The sequence below is a fragment of the Juglans microcarpa x Juglans regia genome, chromosome 2S (genome assembly GCF_004785595.1).
Source record: "Juglans microcarpa x Juglans regia isolate MS1-56 chromosome 2S, Jm3101_v1.0, whole genome shotgun sequence".
Classification (NCBI taxonomy): Eukaryota; Viridiplantae; Streptophyta; class Magnoliopsida; order Fagales; family Juglandaceae; genus Juglans; species Juglans microcarpa x Juglans regia.
In genome coordinates this window covers 11,378,892-11,398,850 of record NC_054597.1, presented here as the reverse complement: position 1 = coordinate 11,398,850, position 19,959 = coordinate 11,378,892, and the positions used below count along the sequence as shown (strand labels likewise).

Sequence of the window (19,959 nt, the reverse complement as noted above, 5' to 3'; positions counted from 1 at the left end):
AGTCCTGTAGGTCATAATTGATGACCTTAATTTATTTATGCCCCTAGGAGACCTTTGACTATGTCACGAGGTTGATGTTTTAGTGTCTGCTACTTTGGCATGTTATCTATGGCCATGAATGATGCGGTCTAAAGAGGTATTGCTGGGAAAGCGACTAGATTGAAACTAAATGACATGAGCGCGAAGGGAAGACTATTTGGTAACACATCGATAATGGTGTGTACTCATTACCGGCAAGTTATGTTGCTTCTTGAAAGTTGCAATATAGCTGTAAGTACATCATGTTTTATGGAGATTGAGCATTGCTCTGAATCATTTGGACTCAAGATGGATTAGACATGCTTAGTCTGATGTGACCAAATGAGTCGGGGCACAACGAGACATTTTTAGGGATATTGCTATGCTGGTCTTCTCTAGGAGAAATTTGGTATAGTGTTCCCATTTTTTCTTTTACAGCTGTGCTCGATGGTCGCACGGCCTATTTGCCAGTATGAACAAGATTGAGAACATATTGAGGGATGCAGACCTAGGGTCTTGCCCACTATGTGTGAGTGAGAGATGTAAAAAAGGGGCATCCATAATGGGCACCCCTTCACCTCCTCTTGGGGGTTATGAAGTGGCTCTTAAGCCAGTTCATGAGGCTTGATAGCTGGCCCTTAATGGCCAACCAATGAGTTACACTAGAGAGGCTATTTACATAGTCTCTCCCCCTCTTTTGGATGATACACTTGGATAAACAAGCTCTCTCTCTCTCAAATGGTTCTCTCAAGTAATGGCATCTAGGCTGTGGAACGTGTGAGTGTTGCTCTGGTATTACCACGTAGCACACTCCACCATCGATATAAAGATCGTGGATGAACAACGACGCTGGAGAATCTGCGGAACAACCGCACTAGATCCGAGATATTTCCTGTGAGGTAATATCGCTTCTGCTGTACATTCTGATTTAATATTTCTAATAGGTGTGATATTAAATGATGTTCAATATTCTGTTTTGTAAAGAAGTGGGTGTTAACAAATTCATACTTGAGGGAGATGTTTTGTAGGTGGTTAACAAGCTGAAGAAACCAAGCTTAGACTAGAGTTAAGGAGGATTACTGATTGCAGATGCCAGACAAATTCTGAACTCCTTTGCTGATTAGAATGTTGTCCACACCATGAGCGATGCTAACATGGCTGCTCATTTACTAGCCAAAGATGCTCTTAATCTTACTGAAGATTTGTAGGAATTAGAAATTCCTGATTGTATTCAAAATATTATACTCAGCGGGATGTTGTAAGCATTGTTATGAGCAATAAAGTATCCTGTTTTCAAAATATATCTATATGTGATTAAAAAATACTAAGTAATTATTTAATATCATATTAAATAATGGCTAAAAACTTAGTAATATTATTAATAGTATGAGAATTACTCTCCAAATTTGACTAATAAAAGATGAAAGATACCTTCCATTGATGTGTAATTCTAAAATATAAGCTTTTTATGTAATTGTATCGATGTAGTATAAACCATTCATTTTTTAAGTTTATTGTCTTAAAATAATAGTTGATAGAGAGATTTTAAGAACAACACTACATTTATAACTGATTTAAAAATTAAAAGTAGAAAACATAAAATATAACATAACTAATTTTAGGTTATATCATAAAATATATCGTTGTTAATCATTAGGAGCACTCGTCCAACCCCATTAATCCAAAATGCATGTGCCAAGAGAAAAGATAGACCCCTACCCTCTGACCAAGAACACCAACGGGGCGGAGGGAGAAGCGGCTTCTGCCTTCCTCTCATCTTCATAGTTATCCTTAGTTTCTAGTCACCCACCTTTCTTTCGTTAGTCTTTTTAGCATTTTTTGGGTGATTTTTCACTTTCGCAAGATTCTTGATTTGTTTCCTTTCATATTTCACCAACCACCATGTATTAGCTCTACATATTCTCCTTGTCGTCCATTTTTTGCTGACACCGGTTTGGTCCTCAAACGATGAGTACATGAAGCACACATAGCGTCTTTAGCGCGCGTTGATCTCATGCGCCATTAGTCTTCTTGCAAAACATTACAAAACCAACACACTCCGCCCTCAAACACTTGCCACACGCCACCCCTATAGCTTAACCTCACCACCGCGCCACTAACCAACTACCCACCGCCACTTACTCATCTAAGTATATCGTACATGGGCAAACACTAGAGACACACCACCACCACTAGACACCATCCAAAACCACCACAACCAACCACATACTCCTCTAAACTTGTCAGGCACATCAGATTTATGTTGCCTTTTGATTTTAATTAGTTTTATTTTATGTTTTTTAGTAGGTCTTTGGAAGCTCGATCTATCAATTAGATTTTAAAGATGCCCATCTTCCTCCTCTCTTTTCGAGGGCATGAACGTGCTTTCTTTTGTCAAGAAGTGGCTTATATCTGCTTACCCATTTCAAGACTGCGACAAGGTAGGATCGGAAATCCTCAACTACCATCTTGATATAGTTAAATTCAGTGCTCAATGTCCTAATGCAAGAAACTCGCACAATAGATTAATCAAAGCAATTCGTTGATTGGTTGCTTCAAAAAGCACTATTAACGCGTACAATTATTTATGCGTGTTAAGAACGTGTTCCACGATCCACCAAAGTCGTCTACTTGCAACAAATAAAGATGATGGTCCAGCATACCTGAGGCACATCCAATACCTAAGTCAGTGATACTGAAATGAGTTATCACTAATATTCTAGTTCAATGAGTAGTTACATGCCCCCATTACCTTCTAATTGTATATATAGATGTAGTAGATGTAGTAGTTACCTGCTCAATGACCTCGTTCTCGTTATCCATTGGACTGGGCCTTCAAATTGGGCTCGTTCCTTATGAAGGACTATAAAGGTCTAAACAATGAGATTGGACCAATTATTTTGTATCATTTTCTAATTTAGTTTTATTTCTTAAAATGTATTTATTACTTTAGAGCGATTGTCGAAGAACCCTACCCGTTTCTAACATTATATATATATATATGTATTAATTATTAATAAAAGAGTATTGATTATTTTTATCATAATTTTTATTTTCAAGATGTCATATAAGTGATTTTTTCTGTAGCTCAAAAATAAAAATAAAATATATCAATCCACGTCATTTTTTTTTTTTTTAGTATTACTAGATACATTTGCAAATTCTATCTACTCTCTTTTAAAAAAGTGTGACTCATTATGAAAAAGTTGGTCTTTTCATGTGATTTCAGATTTGCCCTACTTTTTTCAAAGAGAGTATGCAGAGTTTACACACTCTAAAATTATATAGATTATTTTCTTTTTCCCTTTCCATAACAGGAACGATGTCGTACCACGTCGGCAATGGGAAGATTCCAAAAGGACCTATTATATATTAGACACAAATGCTACCAACAAAATTATATATTTCAGAAATTTCACAAAAGTAAACTCATGACATAATTCACGTGATAAGTTATATTTACTTTATAATAAAAGTAATTTTATAATTTAACTTATAAAATCAAGTCATATTAATTTGTGAGATGAAAGTAATTAAAACATTCCTAAATAGAGGTCAAATAGCAGGAATATATATTTGCTTTTTTATTAAAAAGAAAGAAAAAAAAAAAAAAGGGTTGTCGACGTTGTTACTTATTAGGTCGGCCACTACATTGGGTTTCGAATCTTTGGCGTTTGGACGACAGTTTTTCTTTTCTTTTTCCAATTCCTTACACAAATTTGGTTTCTAACCTATCATTTATTTATTTTTATATAAATTATTCACATTAAAGGTATGTTTAGTATGTCAATTAACACGCTTGTAAATAAATTTAAAAAATTTATCTATAAATACTGTATAAGTGTTGTATAATCCTTTTAAAAAAACGAAACTCACTTGAAAAAATTTCTTTTTTTTATGATCCAATTTCACTGATCCTTAAAGGCTTGAATGCCTAGGACCCTATACTTTACTTGTATCTAGTATTAATTTTTAACAAAATTGATTATAATTGTTTATCATATATACAAACTAATTTATTCCAAGTTGTATACTTTATCTAGCATGTGCATCCCAAGAGAATATATGGATTCCTATACCTTTTTATTTTACTTTACAATAAAAAAAATATTCCAATCTAAGGACGGCGGCGAACTTGTCCACTCAAATTTATTTATCCTTTTATTTGAACGTGACAGGGCGGATGTTTAGAATATCTTAATTTATTTATGAATAATAATGAAATAGTTTTAGTTAAGATGTTTTATTAAATTTAAAAAAAACGAGAGAAAATATTGAATAAAAATATTTTACATATAAAAAATTATTTAAATATAATTTTTTATTTGAGATTTAAAAAATTTTAAGACTTTCTCCTTATCTACCAACATTTGGAACTCAATGAAAAAGGAGTTGTCACTAGTCACCAAGAACTCCACCCATCCCTCCAACCTCCATACCAATGCCATAGTTTTTTTGAAAGCTTCAATGTTGATCGGCTTATCAGATGTAACTGGAGACATGAGGCAGTGTTTCCCCTTCTAATATGCCTCTTGCAGGGATTGATCATAGAGAAGAACCACCTGTTCCTCTTCCTCTGTGAGTTTGAGACCTTCCCATAACATAGTCAACCTCTCCTCAGCCATGCATGCAAAGCAAAAAATAAAACTCCATACGGTCGAGCTCATCTCCCACCTCGCATCAAAGCTGAGTATTCTCACGCTTACAGCCGGTGATCTAAGGATGACACCACTTTCTCAAATGCGTCACTTCTCGCCAACAAGTGTGGTCGAGCTCATCTCCCACCTCGCATCAAAGCCAAGTGTTCTCATGCTTGCACATGGAGATCTAAGGATGATGTCACCTCCTTAAGTGCGTCACTCCTCACCAACGAGCACAATTAAGCTCATCTCCCACCTCGCATCAAAGCTGAGTGTTCTCACACTTGCACCTAGCGATCTAAGGGTGACATCACTTCTCAAGTGCGTCACTCCTCGTCGGCCAACAGGTCGAGCTCATCTCCTGCCTTCCATCAAAGTCGAGTGTTCTTGCACTCGTACTTGGTCATCAATCTCAACGCGGTCGGACGACTTCTTCAGAAAACGTCGAGTGTTGACACTTGTGCCACAATCGCCTCACGCGGTTTACTTCCAGGAACGAGCCTCCAAACTCCACAACTGCCTTGCTCAAGTTACCTCTGGAAACGAGCCTCCAAGCTCCACAACCGCCTCTCGTAGGTTACCTATGGGAACGAGCCTCTGAGCTGCACAACCGCCTCGCGTTGGTTACCTTAGGGAACGAGTCAACGGGCTCATCACTTGCTTAAAATGGACCCAGAGAGTTAACGGACTTCCTAACCATCTAAGAGCAGGTTATGACAAACACGTCCTAACCCCAAACAACAAATTGCCTTAAAGGGGCAAAAAATCCACTAGCGCCAACAAAAACAAAAATGTTGGTAAATATGGAAATACACGTTCTTTGTACACAATAAATAATCGCATGCAACCATCTGAATGCTCGATTATTAGGAAAACATTCATGCAAACAAACTTCCCAGAATTTAGTTTTTCTACAGACTATCTTTATCATGGTTGACTTGAATATTCTTAAGGCCTTCTTGTTGAACAAATCAACCATAAGAGTTGTGGTCATTTGTTGGGTATAAAATCAACCACCAAGAATCAAGCCCAAAGATAAGTCCAAGAAGAGATAAGAGAAGTTGACTCAGACACGTACAAGGAAAGAGCTTCATAAGACAAGTATGACTCAATCACTCCAAGGAAGGGAAAAGACCTCTGTAAAGAGAGGAAATCTCCTTAGATTTTGGGGAGTCTCCACTACGCAGTCTGGGTGAAAATGGACAAATGTGGTTCGGTTTCAGTCCAAAATTGAAACATAATCGACTAGTTTCATACATGTTTAAAACTGGCTGGTTAATGGGGAGAAAACCAGCATGCTCGATTTCAGTGTGATTTCGATCGGTTAGTCTGTGTCCCTCACGCCATATTTATTTTTATTTTATTATTTTATTTTTTTAGATTTTTTTTTGTTTTATTCTTCTTAAACTAATTAAGTTTTTCAATTCATCATCCATATACCACACATTTGATAAGAAAAAAAATAAAAAAATAAAATTATATATAATATATAATATATAATATAAAGATGATGAATAAAATTTTTCTTTAAAAAATAACCACAACAGACTATAGAGGAGTTTGTTCAATTTTACGAGAGGATCTGAATTTCTGTTGCGGTTGCAAGCATGTGCGAGGCGTTGGAATCGATCATGATTGTACTTAGGCCTCATTTGTTTTTAAGAAACTTATAAACTTATCTCATTTCATCTTATCTAATCATTATAACTTTTCCAAATTTCTATACAAAATTAAATAAATAATTCAAAATTTTCAAATTCTAAAACAAAATAATATTAAAAAAATATATTCTAATAATATTTATTCAACTTTTAACTTTTATCTCAACTAATCTCATCTCATTTGTAAAAATAAACGAGTCTTTAGTTTAGCAGAGAAAAACCGCATGTCACCATGTGCAAATTTTCTTTCTCGAAATAATATTTGCAGTCAATCATTGACTTCATAAGTGGCTATTTTTTTTTTTAAAAAAGTCATAAATATAATATTTATATAAAAATTAATTAATTTTTAAGATAATAAATTTTTTTAAAAAAATGTGTAATGCTTGTACAACTTATAATAGATTTTTTAGAAAAACATGTTTCCTGATCCTTTGTTGTCTGAAGCTTTTGAGCTCTACAGGCGATCAAATTGGGACTAGATTTAGGGCTCAGACAGGTTGTCATTGAGGGGAATTCCTTGCAGGTGATCAATGCAATAAAGAATGATAAAAGAGGTTGGAGCAGTGCTGATATGTTTGTGAATGAGGCAAGCCAGTGTTTGAATAATTTTGACAAGTGGAAAGTTTCTCATGTTAGGAGAAATAGTAACATCATAGCTCACAAGCACTCTTATTGGATTAGCTAAAAGATAAATTCATTGAAGATTTAGCTATTAAACTATAAAATGTGATCACATTAGAATAGCTAAATTCCAAATAGCTACAGCCACTTCTAAAATTATTTCCAAATTTGAAAGGAATTATTCATTCATCAAATACATTTTATATTAATTATTTATCTCTCCCTTTTATATCAATTATTTCTCTCCCTTTTAAATGACAATTGAAAAAATATAATTAGAATATGATTACTAATTAATATATAATATTATGAATAGTAAAATATGATAAAATAAAATAAATTCATAATTAAAAAAACTAAAATATTTTTAAAATTATTATTTACTCATTACTATATAATGAATAAATGGATAATCTAATGTGGAGATTTGATGTGAATAGCCAAAGCTAAATTCATTTTATATTATTTTATTGTCATATAATAAAAAATGATTATTTCAATGTAGAAACTTATATGAATGGAATAGTTAAAAGCTAAATTTATCTTATATTCATAAAAAATGTACTTTAATTTTAACTAATACAATGAGAATGCTCTTGTTGAAAAAAGATGCTCCTTTCATTTTAGATATTATTATAACAATGGAGGATGCTCTGTCTTGTATTTCATATTTGTTATAATAGAATGTTACAAGAGTTTCCTTTAAAAAAAAAAAAAAAAAACTTATAATTTTATATAACATTACTTAAAATAAAAATATAAAAATAAAAACAAATAAAATAGTCACACCCTTTTCCAAATTGGCCGACACATATTCTTTTCCTCTATTGCACGAAAAGGAAGACAGAATACATAGTAATTAATATGATACCAGAATACCAGATTATCCTGATATTGCATTCAATGCCCATCATCTTCTACCTTCCGGAGTAAAAATAAAAAAATACATTTTTATCGTAAATAAATTTCAAGAAAATAAATTTATAGACGGATTAGACTTGATGTTATATATTAAAATTATAAAATTATTTTTATTATAAAATAAAATTTATATATTAAATCAAATCACTTTAATTTATAAATTTATTTTTGTAAAATTTCTTTATAATTATATCACTTTTTTATAAAAAAAAAAAAAATAAACACATAAAATTATCTAAATATTTAATAGTGTGAAAAAATAATTAACAAGTCATTAAATCCCACTTGATTTGATTTGAAGATTGTGAGCAGTAGTTCCACTGGCAAAATTGGGATTATTTGGTTGGAAGAAAAAATAGAAATTCTAGGAGGAAGCTTTATATGACATATTTTTATCTAATTATCATTGATTTATTATTTTTATCATTTTATTTAAATGCACTCATATTTAAATATTAAGACCGAATGATGAAAAATAATAAATTACATGTTTATTAAGTGAAAATATATAGTATAAGGCTTCTGCATAGAATTAATCCTTAAAAAAACATGAATGAATTCAGTATCTCAGCTGAATATTTATTGCTGACAGCTAACCTACATTTATTCATTGGTCACACCTGCAACATCTTGATGACATTAATATCTCATGTGCATGAGATTAATTATTTTGATGACATTAATAAAATAAATAGTGGTTATGTAAAATTGAAATTATTTTTTAGTAAAATGAAATAATTATATTAATTAATTTAAAATTAGTTGTAAAACAATTATAAACTTATAAGTATATTATTATCCTATTTATTTATTAAAAAGATTCGGATTGGGGGGTTTTATATCTCAAAATTTCTTTCAAAATTTCTGTGCATCGATTAACTTGTGGCATACATCTCAAAATGGGACTGGTCCTTGATTTTCAATGTCCAAATAACTTGTGGGACAATCGTATTTTTAGGCCGTACGGTAGGAGTCCAAATTTAATAGGTAAATTCATTGGTGGGCCAATATATATATAAATATAAATGATTTAAATACATAAAAATTATACAAAATAAACTTATCAAATAATGTGATTTGATATAATACGTCAGATTGTAAAATTATTTTATCATAAAATAAATTCAACAAATCACATGAAGACATATTAATTTGTGATTTTATTTTTTTATAATCTATTTGTGTACATGTAGCCCTTCTCATATATATATAGTAATATTATTATATTTCTAATTTATGACGATCACTTCGTCTTCTTGATATGATTTATTAAAAATAAAATAAAAAATACAATCATAAAAAAATAAAGAGAATTTAAAATTTTTAATTTTTAATTTTTATATTTTCAGTCTTTCAGACACCATTTATAAATTCTTTAATAAATAACATCACATAGGGTGAAATGAGCGGTTGCTGCAACACGACGACACTTCTTTTTGTACCACGTTGTCTGTCAGGTCTCGTGGTCCCCAACCATTTCCCCGTAGAGCAGAGCACCGTTCTATTTTACCGCTAGGTGATTTTGATTTTTTTATTTTTTTTAATATATTTAAATATTTTTATAAAATAAAAAATATATTAATACATTAAAAATTATTTCTTAATTATTAAGTAAAAAAAATTTTAAAAAAAATTAAATATACCAGTAATCAAAATGAGTGAAGAAAATGAGAAGACAAATTAATATTTTCTTTCTCCATTTCTCTCTCGTGATGATGATCCTCGTATCAGACTTTTTTGTTTTTTTTCTTAAATTTTATTTGATATATAATGATTTAAAAGATCTTTTTTTTTGGTTTATCTATGAAATTATTAATAATACAAGATAAAAGGGTAATTTATTTTGTAACACAACTTCTATCATATTTCATACTCTATATTTTTTTAAATTTTTAAATTTTTTAATATTTTTTAAAAAAATTTTTTTTTGAGTTTATTTTTTAAAATTATTTCAAATTTTCTATTTATTATTCATATAATAAATATTTGATAAAAAAATAATAAAAATTTAAAAAAATATAGAATATAGTGTGTTGGAAGGTTGTAAAGATTTACTCCTAAACATATTGGCAAAAGTGCTGTAAATATAACAATCAAACGGGTACTTGTTTGTCAAAAGTTTTTAGTTTGGTTTGAACTCCCTACTACCCTCAAACCAAGAGAGGAGAATTACAAATTCCAAACCTATATTTTAAAAGTAGAAAATTATGTCAAATGAGTTCACATCCTTTTAATTTATTTATTTTGTGTTTTTGGTTCGCATCTTGTTACTTCTTTATTTTCTTTTTTGTGTTTTTGCTACTTTTTATTGTTTGCTTTATATCTGTACATTTGCTTTTGTGCTCGCTTCTTTCTTCTTCTTCTTCTTTTGTTTCTTTTGCTTTGGCCTGTGAGTTTTGTGAAGCTCTTTTTGGAAGCTTCAACAATGGCAGCAGACATTACCCACCCTCCCATGGAACAGCTCCAAGACCTTGAATATTGCATAGACTCCAACCCTCCTTGGGGTACTCTCTCTGTCTCTTTCTGTTCATATACATGTATATGTTTTATATGGGTCCCTTTTTTTATATGAAGGCACCATGAGAGTGAAGTGGGCTTCAGGTTCTTCATGCATTAGCAAACTAGTTTCAATGCCTCTCTCGACTGTTTTTTCCTCCATTAAAGATTTTTGAATATGCTGTGGAAGATATATGGGCATGTGGGTGTCGAAGCAGTGCAGTGTAGCTTTACTATTGGGTGACAGTGCTGTGGTAATCACCGATATTTCTGCAAATAGAACTCAAGGCGCCGCGGTATACAAATTTTACATCAGTAAAGGAGAATGTACATATATAGTCATCCTTTTTCATACTTGTCCATATATTTCAAAATAATGAAATAAAAAACCAAACTTTAGTGTTGTTTTTTGAGTTTGACGGTTGATACCCAGCGGATGATAGAGTTTTTTTATTTTTATTTTTCCTTAGGATGAGCGGTGAGAGATATTGGGACTGCGCTTTTAGCCTTTTTCGTCGAGGGTTGATAAGAAAATTTGAAATTTGAATGCGTATGATATTGACTGAGTATAACTCTTAACCAGTTTTTTTAACTTTCTTTATGCTTTGTTTGGTCAGTGGGAAACTCTAAGGAAAGGAGAAAAACGAAAATCTTTGAAATCTTGTAGTGTTTTGGGGTTTAAGTAAAGTTGTGACGCTCCAAGCGTTTTATGTACCTTTCGTAAATCGTAGGATTTCTGAGATACCAAACACAGCTTTCATAGCAACACGGGTCAACAAACTTCAAAGTAATGGACCCGATAGCGTAATGTAATTACTCTTTTACCCACCAGCGCCAAAAAATTTCTGCTTTTGCTTGCGGGGTTGCTGACTAGAGTATCCTATAGTGTTGGCATTCATGATGTGTCGTGATTTGGCCTCCAACAATTGATGCTGCTTGCTTTGAATAATCCCAATGATTGGGTTGCATGGGCCTAAAGTTGAAATTGTAGTTTATTCATGCACACGTTAGTGATCTTGCCCATTGATATTGGTTGCATTACATTTTTGTTCATAGAAGGATCATCCTTCATTTTCTGCAAATTATTCGTTTCAATATTTGACATCCTGTTGAGCTGGATTTACTTCCAATCTTAGTAGATTATATGGTGGCTGAAGTTAAAGAATACAGTTTTGAGTAACAGCTGTAACCATGGATTTTAGGACTTCTCCAATGCAGCTACATTTTACTTTATATGCTTTACCGAAATTTCTTGAGAACTTAGATGTGTGGATTGCGAGGTAATCTTTCAGATGGATATCGAGCACCAAAAGTTACGACTTTTTTCCTTTTCATTTCATATATTCTATAGCCATTGACTAAATAGCTTAATTTCAGTAATCGGTGCCAATGATCTTCTACTCCAATTGGGGTTTGATATTGGTGTTTATGCATCATAACCTCCAAAACTTGCACCTGCTGTAGGATTTCCTTTTGAAGTAGAAAACTTGGCTTCATGATTCAGTAAACTTGAGTATTTATTTAAAAAAAATTGACAACTTAGGCAAATATAATTGCTTCAGATGAGTGATGTTTTTCATTTCAAAATTGAGATGTGAAAGCTATGTTTTTTTTCCTCATTAGGCAAGTACAGATCAATTCATGTTAAGTTGGCTCATTCACCTTTTCCTCTTTTATTCATGATTTTTTTTATTTTTTTTTGCAGCTGAAACCATCTTATTAGCATTTCAAAATTACATCCTAGTGCTGGGCACAAGTGTTATGATTCCAACAATGCTCGTCCCTGCAATGGGTGGAAATGATGTAAGCTGGTTTTCTGATAAACTACCTCTACTTTCTCTCAGATTAATGACCATGCTTTCATTTACGCTCAATTGACTTATGAGGATTTTAGAAAGGCAGATTTTTTTTCCTGACTTAGTTGGAGAGCCAATGCAGGAGATTTTGGACCCACTAATTGCTGCAGCTCACTCGTAATTATAGGCTGAAACACTGCTTAAATGTCCATTTCTTTTGCCGAAGTTCACTATAGATGGTGAACTTGTTGTAATTATATGACTGAATTTTTCCCTAAAGATGTTGGTAGCGTTATTTGCATTTGGTACATCAGGGAATTGTTTTTTTTTTTTTTTTTTTTATATCTAATCCTTTGTGTTGTCCTCTTTCATCCATTTGACCATTTTCTTGCTCACAACCAGGGGGACAAAGTAAGAGTCATGCAAACTCTCCTCTTTGTGGCTGGCATTAATACACTTCTGCAAGCACTTTTTGGAACCAGGTTGCCAGCGGTTGTTGGAGGGTCCTTTGCTTATGTCATTCCCATAGCTTACATAGTAAGCGACTCCAATTTGCAACGGATTAGTGATCCTCATGAAGTAAGTCATCCAGTCTTCCCCTTCTCTGTATTAGTGAAGTGTTTGGGAATCACAAGGAAATAAATTTATCAACCTAATACCACAGCAATCAGATACACGATATTATTGACAAAGAATCCCAATGTTGATAAAACCAGTGGGCTAATTATTGTCTTCCAACCTGGGTCATAGGAAACTACTTCTGGAATGGCCAGAATTCTACTTTTTTTTTTTTTTTTTTGTATCTTATGTTCTAAGGGACATACCTAGGCAGATTGCTTCTTTGCTGACTGGAGTCATGGCGAAAATGCCAGAAGTCATATTACAATGCACTATTTAACAGGGCTTATTATAATTTTGAGACACGATACTATTCTTAAAATCTTTTTAATGCAATGAATAGAAAGATGAAAAGGTTTTTGTTGCATGTGGCATTGAAGTGCCCATGAATTGATGGCTTTCATGTCGATCAACCTGAGTCATAAGAGATACCTCTCTGGGAGTCGAGTTTATTACCTTCTCAGAGATTTTACAGATTAACTTTCCTATTTGGTAGGTTATTGAAAGAGATCTCCCCATGTGATTGGTTTGCAGAGATTTATACAAACTATGCGAGCCATCCAAGGAGCTCTAATTGTAGCCTCTAGCATACAAATAGTCTTGGGTTACAGCCAACTGTGGGGTCTCTTTTCACGGTAGGTTGATATCACTCAAATCTGTAATGAAATGATGAAACTACTCATTCACAATCACAAGTACTTTATTTACTATGTCACAATGGTTTTCTCTACAGATTCTTCAGTCCTCTTGGTATGGCACCTGTGGTTGCATTGGTTGGCTTGGGACTCTTTCAACGAGGATTTCCTGCAGTATGTATTGCTATGATAAGTTATTTATGGTATCCATTGGTTTACCCTTGAAGAGAAGCTTCCATTTGATATGGTAACCACTTCTTGGGGCAAATATTGTATTCTAGATGATTGCAAGTTGTAACGTCTAAGGCTTCGTATTATAGTTTGTGACATCAATCATGTCATTGACTTAGGAACTAGAAATTTAAATTTTAGAGTCTAGCTTCAATATCTTAACAAATTGAAAGTTTTGGCTGCATGGTTGAAAATAGATTGAAGTCTTGTGCAATGTATCAACTAGGAAAAATCTATTGTTGCCAAAATAAATGAGTCATAATTAGTGCTTACTGTACCTGATGGAGAGCTCAACATTCCTCCTTTTTTCCCCTATGACAGCAATTTTATTTATATTTATGCAACTTATTACTGGAATATTTGTTTCAGTTGGGCAATTGTGTGGAAATTGGCATACCGACACTGTTGTTGGTCATTGGATTGTCACAGGCAAGTGGTTTAGTGTAACTTTTGGGTAATCCTTTCCTTTTCTAATAATTACTTCCCTTCATTTTACAATGATTTGTGTGATTGCAGTATTTAAAGCATGTGAGGCCATTTAGAGATGTCCCTATTTTTGAACGGTTCCCAGTGTTGATCTGTGTCACAATCATGTGGATATATTCCCTCATCTTGACTGCCAGTGGGGCTTATCGAGACAAGCCCACTAGAACGCAAATCAGTTGTCGTACTGACAGAGCAAATCTTATATCTACTGCCCCATGGTAGTACAAAGAACCAACTAGTTCTTTTACATCGTGCTGTATATCTTTTTTGTTTTCTCTGGTTTTGAATTGTGTGATTTCAGGTTCAAGTTCCCATACCCTCTGCAGTGGGGTCCACCGACATTTTCAGCTGGTCATTCATTTGCTATGATGTCAGCGGTCCTTGTTTCTATGGTTGAGGTATGTATTCACTTATGTGTCCCTAAATATTTATCAAATTGATGGTATATCATATTACATCCCAAGAAAGAACTAAGTGTGAACAGATGTTTTGGTTGTCTCCTTAGTGGCTCTAATTCTAGATGTCCAGTTTCATTAGTTAATTACTAACTTGTGTATTTGATGGCAGTCAACTGGTGCATACAAGGCAACTTCTAGGTTGGCAATTGCTACTCCACCTCCTGCTTATGTATTGAGCCGGGGTATTGGTTGGCAGGTAAGCTGTTTTGACACAATTGTAAATCCTCATCACTGATGCAGTTCTCCCTGAGTTGGATTCTTATCATTCTACAAATTCAAGTAGATTTTCTTCCTTGTGTCATCCATTTGCTTGTATGTCATATTTTGATTTGCACGGATCAGGCACACTTATGGTCACATTTTTTGTGGACATTCATTCTCTTAAGTGGTTGAATTTTGCACAAAAATTTGCAGGTTCGTAGAATGTATTATTTAGGTGTTTTCTTTTGTATTCTCCCTGTGTACGTGGGCAACACCTATTTTCATTTGTATTAATAAAGTTACTTTTACCCATTAAAAAAAAAAAAGTAGTTGAGTTTTGCATGGTCCCATCACTTCATTTATTTGAGAGGGCTGAATGGTTTTGGTTTCTCACTTTGGCAGGGAATAGGAATCTTGCTCGATGGTCTTTATGGAACGGGCACTGGTTCTACTGTTTCTGTGTAAGATGCACTTAGATGAGCCATAGCCACTGGCTTGTGTTTAGTTTCTTTGCATACAGAGATAGCTTGACAGGAGTCATGGATCATGTTTTCAGGGAAAATGTTGGCCTCCTTGGATTAACCCGAGTTGGAAGTCGCAGAGTTATTCAAATTTCTTCTGGCTTTATGATATTCTTCTCTATCCTAGGTTGGCATTATCTTTTTCAACAAGACAATTTGGGCATGTGGAATGAAAAGTACTTCCTGATTGTTTTCCTTCTCATTTCATATATACGGGCTTTTGTTTTGAGAATTCAGATAACATGCCAATTGCCAAGTGGTGAAAATATATTTTCCACTTATTTGTTTAGGCTGGAACTAGAGTCATTGCATTTTCTCTCTTTCCCTCTCTTTCATCAATAGTAAATTCTAGTATCTTAAGCTCAATTCATATCTAGGGGTCAGTATCTAAGGTTTCCAGTCACTATTGAAAAATTGTTCTGCATGGTTTATTCACTCAATTATGTTTGCAGGAAAATTTGGGGCTGTGTTTGCATCTATACCCTTCCCAATATTTGCTGCATTGTACTGTGTTCTCTTTGGCCTTGTGGGTACGTCACTAACCAAATGAAATTCAGTTTTCTACTTTTAAGATCCTCGCACACTTAACAACAGTTTGTTTCTTGTCTTTCAGCTTCTGTTGGGTTATCATTTCTTCAATTCACAAACATGAACTGTATGAGAAATCTCATTATTACTGGGCTTTCACTGTTCCTCGGGATATCCATCCCTCAGTTTTTCAATGAATATTGGAATCCTTCACAGCAAGGTCTTGTTCATACCGACGCCGGATGGGTGAGCCCTATTATCCTCAATATACCCAATAGCCTGGTGAGAATCTAGAAGTACAATAGGTCCCATGGCAGACAAAGTATACGCCGACATAGATGCATGGGTAATATATTGTCTGGCCCTGACCATAATAGCATCAGAGTTGGACATGTCACAACCATTCCATGACAGAAACTATAATAGTATAGATTTTGGTACCTTCCCAGGCTGTTTTTCTTCCCTGGTAGAGATTATTAATCTGACAATCGAACATGACATCTTTGCAGTTCAATGCATTTCTCAATACCATATTCTCTTCTCCGCCAACGGTGGGTTTGATCGTTGCAGTGTTTCTTGACAACACATTAGAAGTAGAGAAGTCAAAGAAAGATAGAGGGATGCCATGGTGGGTGAAGTTCAGAACATTTCGAGGTGATAACAGAAATGAAGAGTTCTACACTTTGCCTTTCAATCTCAACAGGTTTTTCCCACCAACATAGCGAGTTCAGAGAGTACCAGCAAAACAACCTAATATCTCTTGCACGGCAATTGAATTAATCTGATTAATCAGTTTTCTTTGGAGCTTGTGTAAATCCATGATCACCATGAAAATTGTCTTTGCAAATTTTCAAGTCCCTGGCATTTTATATTTTGTAGGGCCAAATCTTGTGACATGGTCCGGACTAGAATTGTAGCTCATCATTTGATCCATGCTTAAGTGATGCAATAAGAAAGGAAATCCATTCTCTCTATCTCCATCTCTCTCTCTTAAGCTTTTCAATCGGTTCTGTAATGTTTTATTGATCTAATCTCCGGACAAATAACGTAACATGGTTTGGATTAGCCTGCTTGCTTTAACATCTAAGGTCTTGTTTGGATATAGAAACGGTTTTATCTCATCAAAATATAATAAACATTTGTTTCACAAATGAATAATTTTCGGCCACATTACATTCCTAGACACACACACACTCTTTTAGAGGACAGTGTATTTGGTGTACATCTTCGGACTCTCTGTTGTCTTGCTCTCCACTAAATGATGCAGGAGATTTCAGGTTTGAAGATGTAGATTTGTCCCATTTTATTTTCACAGTGCTAGGCTAAAAAAGATGGATTATTGCAAGTATGGCAAAAAAGGATGAAACTTTTTTGGATTAGAGCAAAATTATGTACGTGTGAATATTTTGATCATAATTTTGGCTATAGATATCAAACCATGCCTAAGACTCCAATTTGGAAACTTATTTTTTATGCATGCGTCGTGGTCACCGTGTTACGCCTACCTAAATCGATCATTTTTTCTCAAATCATTAATTTACGTTTGTTTTTTGACCTTTTTAGAAAATATTTTCTTTTAACTTTTAGAAGTTATTTTGATTCGTATATATTTTACAGTTCTTTTTAATCTCAATCTCATAGTTTTTATTGACTAATTAACTGCTAAAATGATGTTAATTTTGTTGGGTGTCACTAGTTACCCAACACCCAAAGAAAACAACACCAAGAGAGGGAGAAGCTAGTGCTTTTACTATCTCCTCTCTCCTCTCTCTTCCATCTTCTTCATTTCATTTTCGGTTTTTATCTAATCCATTTGATCTATTTAACAATAAAAATAATTTTATAATTTGACGAATCACATCAAGCAACATCAGTTTATAGAATTGTTTTTGAGAAAATTGCAGACAGGTCGTGTTGATTATTTGGAGATAACAGCCCACCAATAGCATCAAATCCTCTCTGGTTTGCATCTCCATTGTACTCCCGAAATCCCTAAACATTTCGCAAGCCTCCTCCCTCTGGTTTTCCTTCACCTTTCTATCCCTTTAGATTTCGCACGTTCCTCTCTGGTTTGCCTTGACCACCCTCTCACCTCCGTCGCACGCCCTCTCACAGCCGCTACGCACGCCCTTCTCGCAACACAGTGTCAACTCCTTGACGTCCCCCTCGAAGCTCCATTTATCTCCAACCTCCGTCGACGCCCCTCGACGCCACAGCTCCTGGATTATTTTTTCCTCAGGTATGCCGTACCCTAGGTCTCCTGTAATATATGATTTTGGTGTGTTTTTGTATTCTCTCCTGCTTTCTTGGCAAATTGTGGTTGTAATATTAATTCTTGTATAAAAAATATTAGAACCGGCACCTCTCCTCATCTGGTATGCAAATGCTGTTTTGGCTTTACACTTTACGTGTTTGATAAAAGTCCACTGTACAGAATGTTGGTGCTTCAATATAACTTCGTAATATTACTTGTATTGTATGGTCAATTGAAAATGGCACAATATAACTGATTGTTAATAAGTTTTTGGTCTCTTGTAATCAAGCATCAACATGAATAACTGTATTGAATAAGTTTTTGGTCTCTTCAATATAACTTCGTAATATTACTTGTATTTAGCTTTCAGCCGACTAAAATATGCATAGCTTACACAAAAGTAAAAAAAATTGAGTTGTTTCATCCTCAAATACACTCTGTGGGCTTGACTAAAATAACTGTATTCAACTACCTTGACTAAAATAATTGTATTCAATAACTGAATTGAACAAGTAATGAATATGTTTCAACAGATTGTTTAATTCCAACTCTTTCCCTGTGTTGTTTTTTGTGCTTCTTAATTTTATATCTTCTAATTTGCTTTCCATTTTGATTTATTTGATGAAAAAAATGATTCGTACATATGCTCAATGTAATTAATATAGAGATGGAAGTCAACTGAACTTTGAATAATCACAAAACCAATATTGCATGCAACTCCAAATTAATAACCGTACTCTGAGACTCTATATTGTTCTTTATTATATCTTCTTTCATGGGAACTTACTACTTGATGCTCTAAAATCTGAATTAGCCATTAAATATGGCATGGTTAGCTTATTGTTTTGTCTTTGTCAGGAGTTAAAAATGCTCTATCATAGTAGCTAGCTAGTTTTGTTATTGTCAGGAGTTTTCATTCCAATCATCTGGAATTTATATCTTGTTAATCAGACTCAATTAAATCAACTTATAAATCAAGATCGATAAAGCAAGATCAACTTTGCTGCAAAGTGCAGTTACTGCTTGCTTCAATATTAATGCCAAATGATTCAGATTAAATACAAATGATAATAAATGATTTTCAGCTACTACTTACTTGCTTCAATTTTATAATAGGGCATGATGAGTTCGGTTTCTCATTCCAGGTCAAGTTTGGAGAGACTACTTTGCTATTGTGGCTGCCAAGCAAAGCTACGAATTTCTGGAAAAATAAATAGTTTTGCTAGAATATTTTTCAATTGTCCAAACTAAGACGAATAAACAATATGGTTTTTTTGAGTGGATTGATCTTCAAAGTGAGCAAAACAGTTGCTGTAAGATGGCATTGGAGTTAGCTGAACGGAAGAATGACAAGGTACTTCATGAGCAACTATGCATAGAAGAATCCAAATTTAAAGCAATGAAAAAAAAGTATAAATGAGTCTTGAAACTGTTAATTTTTTCATGGTTTTTTTCATAATTTGTGGTGTAATTTTTATCTATCCAAACAATTCTAATGTATCTCAGTCAGTGCTACAACTCATGTAACCCATTGTACTTTTTTTAACGTTTTAATGTAATGACTACTTTTTTGTTATAATAGTTTGTGCTATTTTGAAGATGTTTTGAAATTGAATGTATTGAAGTAACTCCTATATCTCACTTGCATATTGAAAATTTTTTTTGAACATTTGGCTCAATATCCACAATAAAGGTTTGGACAATTTCAAACCTGTATGTAAACATGGCCTGTTAAGTACAAATGGAAGTTTCCAAATGTCACATACAAATGATCTACCTTATTTACATCAGTTCATGCATTCTCTTCTAATAGTAGAAAATTATGTGACCTGTATAGAACATTCTTTTGCTCAAAGACAACATCCAAATGG

General features: G+C 33.6%; 1 protein-coding gene across 1 annotated transcript; it reads left to right on the top strand.

Annotated features, from left to right (window-relative positions):
• Positions 1-10,150: 10,150 nt before the first annotated feature.
• On the top strand, positions 10,151-16,808 carry LOC121253630 (nucleobase-ascorbate transporter 1). The gene is made up of 14 exons (XM_041153620.1): positions 10,151-10,368; positions 12,066-12,163; positions 12,559-12,735; positions 13,309-13,409; positions 13,508-13,583; positions 14,010-14,069; positions 14,157-14,344; positions 14,428-14,524; positions 14,694-14,780; positions 15,188-15,246; positions 15,342-15,433; positions 15,759-15,836; positions 15,920-16,080; positions 16,344-16,808. The coding sequence occupies exons 1-14, from the start codon at positions 10,290-10,292 to the stop codon at positions 16,554-16,556; spliced, it is 1,566 nt and encodes a 521-aa protein (XP_041009554.1). The 5' UTR covers positions 10,151-10,289; the 3' UTR covers positions 16,557-16,808.
• The last annotated feature ends 3,151 nt before the right edge of the window (positions 16,809-19,959 follow it).